A 5,437-nucleotide genomic window follows, 5' to 3' on the forward strand; every position below is an offset into this window, starting at 1 on the left:
CATAGCACCTTGCAGCAGTTGATGCAGCCATTCTGGGAGCCGTAGCGTTTCTGCAGCGCGGCGCGCGTGGCCGTCTCGAAGACCTCGCGCACGCCCTCCTTGGTCTTGGCCGAGCACTCGAGGTAGTCGTAGGCTTGGATGCGCATGGCCATGGCGCGGCCGTCATCCGTGCGCACGGGCTCCTGCTTCATGCGGGCCAGCTCCGTGCGGACGTGCTCGTCGCTGCGCAGGTCTTTCTTGTTGGCCACCAGGATGATGGGCACGTTGGGGCAGAAGTGCTTCACCTCGGGCACCCACTTCTCGGGGATGTTCTCCAGCGAATCGGGGCTGTCCACCGAGAAGCACATGAGGATCACATCGGTGTCCGGGTAGGAGAGCGGCCGCAGGCGGTCGTAGTCCTCCTGGCCCGCCGTATCCCACAGCGCCAGCTCCACCTGCTTGCCGTCCACCTCGATGTCGGCCACATAGTTCTCGAAGACGGTGGGCACGTACACCTCGGGGAACTCGTCCTTGCTGAACACGATCAGCAGGCACGTCTTGCCGCACGCGCCATCGCCCACCACCACCAGCTTCTTGCGGATGGCCGCCATGAGCTGGGCTGGGCCGGGCAGCAAGAGCCAAGCAGCCCAGTGCCCAGGACGGGCAGGAGACCGGGTGCCCCGGAATCGGCGCCTTTGTGCGCAAACCGCAGATCAGGCAGCGGCCCCGGCCTAGCTCCCTCCGGGCCTCTCCAGGCCTCGCCAAGAATGCGAACGCGGGAGAGAACTCGACTCCGGCCAGACTGCGGTGGCAGACGCTGGCTGCGGCCCTAGCGCCCGCTATTTAAAGAGTTCGGCCACTTTCTTAATATAGCCGCCCAATGGGAAGCGAGCCGACTGAGCTCATCGCTGCGGAGCTCGGCTCTGATTGGCCGTTTGCTGCAGCCCTGAGGCGGGGCCGGGCGAACTTGATTGACGGCCCAGGCCGCGGGGCTGGGAGAGGCAGCGACCGGGGAGTCTACGCCCCCGGCTGGCGCTGCAGGGCGCTGGGGACACCCGGGTTCCCTTCTTCACCGCAGCTTTTCCGCGGCGGGCCCGGCCCGGGAGCTGGCTGCCTGGAGTCCACGGGCTCTGGGCGAGCGGTGCCGAGAGGCGGCATTTTGCGGGGCGTTGACGCCTCCATCCCACTCAAAAAGCCCCTCTTTCTTTGCAAACTCCCAGCGGGTGGTCGGACCTGTGGGGGAAGAGGGCGGCACCTTTAACGAGGGCTTGTTTTTATATAAACACACACACACACACACACACACACACACACGTTTGTTTCCAAGCAAGGTGTTTCTGTTTTGTTTTGTTTTAAAAGCAGCCCCTCTCTGGTCTAGTGGGCCACCCCACCCCCCTTTCCCCAGTTCCTCCCCGGGGCAGCCCTAGGTTTGGACCCAGTGATTGGAGACATTACTGTGAGCTGTGTGAACCAGCTCAAAGCCTCGCGGCTCCTCCAAGTCCTACCACCTACCACCTTCCCGGCCCCCAGCTTGGGTCTCTCCATGGAAATTAGGGGAAGGAGGAACAGTGGAAAGGGAAGGGTGAAGCTGGATGCAGAACTTCATGTCCACTTGGAGAAAGTTACGAAACAGGAAAAAAAAATAGACAGCCTGGGCCCTGGTTTGCATGATTAATTCGGATTCTGGTGTCAGAAGTAGATAGTACAATAAAATTTAACCACCGACACCCCACTGGGCAAGAAGAGGCCGGGGGAAGAAACTTGAAGGTGGGGACTCAGCCAATTAGTGTCTGGAGGGGTGTGAGGTCTCTCGTCCCCAGTCGCACACTAAGACTTAATTCATCCATCCCAGGAATCCTGCAGGAGAGGACTGAGTCAAGGGATTTCAAAGGATAGAAGACGTAGGAAGGCGGAGGGGAAGCAGGGTGAGCCTACCAGGAAGGCGCAACCGCAGGCACAAAAGCAGGGAGGTGTGAAAGCGGAGGACAAACTTCAGCGACTGGGACTAGCTTAGTGTGGCTGCACTTGGAGGAAGTTGGGACTCAGGTTGGGCCTATGGTGGGGGCTAGAGCACCCACTGAGCAGGTGGGGCTATATCCGTTGTAGAGGGATGCCTATTGGTTTTTCAGCACAGGAGGGACATCACATTATTGCTTCATCTTTCTGCCTCCCTCTCTAAGACTGGCAGCTGTTGGAGAGCCAGGATTCTGTCATATCTCAGCATCTTGGAGACCTAGCACAATGCCTGACAGTATATACACGTCGGTAAGTGACTGGAGAATTCACCTAAGTATGCTGGGACCCATTGGAACTTTCTGGGGGTCTCCTACCTCGAACTCCAGACTCTGCATTAACAACTATCCAACCCAATCACCTAACTGAGCCCTGCTGTTTTCACCTCTGATTCATAAACTGGGGTCGAGGTCTCTATCCGGATACTACAGATAGAAAACCAGGCCTATGAAGACACTATGCTGCGAACCCTAGAGAACAGCTCATCCAAAGAACCAAGTGCTTCCTTCACAGTGAATTAGCTCCGCACAGTGCCCAGCTTTCTTGTTTTGTTCTTCAGATCCAAGGACCTGAACCGTCAACAAATAAATAATTTTTCCAAAGTGGGATCCACTGGGAGATAATAAGTTATTTTGATCATTGGTTTAGTGTCATGGAACAGAAATCGTTCGTTCACCTGGCGTTAGCAGAGTCAAACACTGAGAATTGCAGTGAAGAAAGACTGGCTATTTTATTGTGAATGGCACCACCCAGGAGAACGGGAAGCTAATGCGGGAAAGAAATCCAGTCCCTGATGCATGTAGGTTATAGATTATATAGGGCAAAATCATAAGACCCTGTGGGTTAGGGGGTTCAAGGTCGTGCTGGGAGCTGATTGGTTAGAGATGAGGTAAGAGTAATAAATCATGTATTCAGCATCTCTCTGTCTGGTTTCATGGGAAAGCAGCCAGGGAATCTTTCCACCTAAGGGCTCTGGAGCTGAGACGTAGCTTAAGTCAAGATGTTGTCTTTAGCCGACTAGAGGTCCAGACCTATGACCATGAAGTCCAGCTACTGTCTTCTCCTGCCTCAGGGATTGCTGGCTATCCAGGGGCAAGGCTAGGTCTCTGAAGAGTATAGAAAGAGATATACTTTCTAGAGCTAGGGTTTAAAGCTAAATTTAATAAAAAAAATCATAAAGACCCTCAGTTTCATTAGGGCTCCAGTCGAGACATTTTTTTTTTCTTTTTCAGTTGGCCTAGTAGAAAACTCTTATCTGCATGTTTCTTTTTTTAGTCAAAACCTTTTATAGCTGTACTATTAATACTACTTTCTTTGGTCTTAACATATGCTGGAAATATTGGCCATGTTCTTAAACTTCAACTATTTTAAGAAACCAAACAATTAAAAGTTTGTTATACATGTTTGTTTGTTTTTTTTAACTGAAATATAAAGAATCAGCCCGGCCGGTGTGGCTCAGTGATTGAGCATCAACCTATCAACCAGGAGGTCACAGTTCGAGTTCCGGTCAGGGTACATGCCGGAGTTTTGGGCTTGATCCCCAGTGGGGGGTGTGCAGAAGGTGGCCAATCAATGATTCTCTCTCATCATTGATTGATGTTTCTATCTCTCTCTCCTGCTCCCTTCCTCTCTGAAATCAATTAAATTTTTTTAAAAAATAATCAGGAAGAAGGATTTAATTCACTCATTTTCTGATTCTCACATATATGAGGCGTTTCAAGCTTGAATCTCAATATCAAAATAATTCTAAAAATATTCAGTTGGTAAATATGCCAAAGTAAACAAATAGAAGAATCCATGTTCTGCAGCAACTTCTTTTCATGGTTTTCATTTTTTGGGTCCAGGATACTTTTGTCCAATGCAAGCTCTGTGGAGACTGGCTGCTTCGAAGACTGCTCCATTCACAGGATAAACTCACTAGGTGACAGCTAGTCTCCTCCCTTCCCAGTACACTCCCACTGAAAAGCAAGGATAAAACTGATTGTCTATGAGAACAAATCTTTTTAATATTTAACTTTATTACCATAGATTCATTGTATGACAGATTCCCACACCGGTGAGAGAGGGAAATTATCCTTGAGACAAAAGAAAGATGTTAATCTATCTCCAATCTTCAGCTTCATTTATTCGGTCTTCATTTTGTCCAGTGTCTCCTACAGGTCTGTAAAACCACCCCCCAACTCCTTCCAGAGAAGACCAGACTGGAATGTTCATTAGATGTTAGCGCCACCTTGTGGCAATCTTATATATGATTCTAGAAAACCTTATCTAACCTAAAAGCATGAATTTCATGACTTTTTATTTTGCGATCTTTCATGGAATGCATTTATAGCTGTATTCTTAACATTACTTTCAAATCTTTTTGTAAAAGGGTGTTTTACAAAATTCTTTAGAAATTCTTCACATATATACTTGTACACACATAACTTTTTTCATAGACACTTTAAAAAAATTAATTCCTAGTTAAATAGTAACTTATAAAAGAGATTAGAAGAGATAAAGGCTAGGGAAACTCGATAGTTTAGATAACAATGGGCTTCATTGTTCCATAATTATAATGTACAGGATTGTAAAACAACTTTAACCACAAATATCATCTGCTTTCATGTATCATGTATGTAATACAATATTATTAACTACAATCACCAAATGTTCTCACCACAAAAAAGAAATGGTAATAATGTGATGTGATGGAGATGTTAGTTAAGGTGGTAATCATTTTGCAATATATAAGTGTATCAAATCAACACATTGTACACCATAAACTTATAGAATGTTACATATCAATTATATCTCAGTACAGCTGGGGGGGAGAATTAAATAAATGTTGGATCATCAAAAAAATAATGCTTGACTCAATTATTAAGCAACTTTTATATATGTTTAAAACAACTTGGGTATGTGAATCTGCTTTTCCCTACTGGAAAGTTTATGAAATCTAAATACAGATTTAGTATTTTTGATGCAAATTTAGCGTCCAAATTGAGATGGGCTATAACTATAGAACAAATGCTAGAATCTGAAGACTTAGGAAAAACATGTAAAATAGTTCATTAATAATTTTCATATTAATTACATGTTGACCTGATAATATTTTGGATATAGTAGATGTGCATGTAAATATCTGAGACTTAATAGATTGTATATATAATTCAAAGTAATTTTATGTTTTTATGTGTTAATGTGTCACCTAGAACATTTAAAATTATACATGTAGTTCACGTTACATTTCTATTGGATAGTCTCGAAAATGTCTACAAGTTCATGATGCTCGCTGGGTACTCCCTCACTCAGCATTCTCTCAGGAGTCACCTTTATAGGACCCCTCTGGAACCGCTCATCTTCCTACGGGTATGATTTCCTCCCTTTTCCTAAACTCAATGCTGGGTTTCAGAGGGGCACAGACACTCAGATGCACACTGTGGTGTAGAACAATCTGAGCCTC

General features: G+C 46.6%; 1 protein-coding gene across 1 annotated transcript in view; it reads right to left on the reverse strand.

The window, feature by feature from the left end:
* The window catches only part of RHOB (ras homolog family member B), a 10,622-nt gene extending 10,011 nt beyond the window's left edge, over nt 1–611 (reverse strand). The window contains exon 1 of the mRNA XM_014546691.1: nt 1–611. Within this exon, the coding sequence (XP_014402177.1) occupies nt 1–590 (590 nt within the window). The 5' untranslated portion in view covers nt 591–611.
* Between the last annotated feature and the right edge of the window lie 4,826 nt (nt 612–5,437).

Source organism: Myotis brandtii, unplaced genomic scaffold (genome assembly GCF_000412655.1).
Source record: "Myotis brandtii unplaced genomic scaffold, ASM41265v1 scaffold454, whole genome shotgun sequence".
NCBI lineage: Eukaryota > Metazoa > Chordata > Mammalia > Chiroptera > Vespertilionidae > Myotis > Myotis brandtii.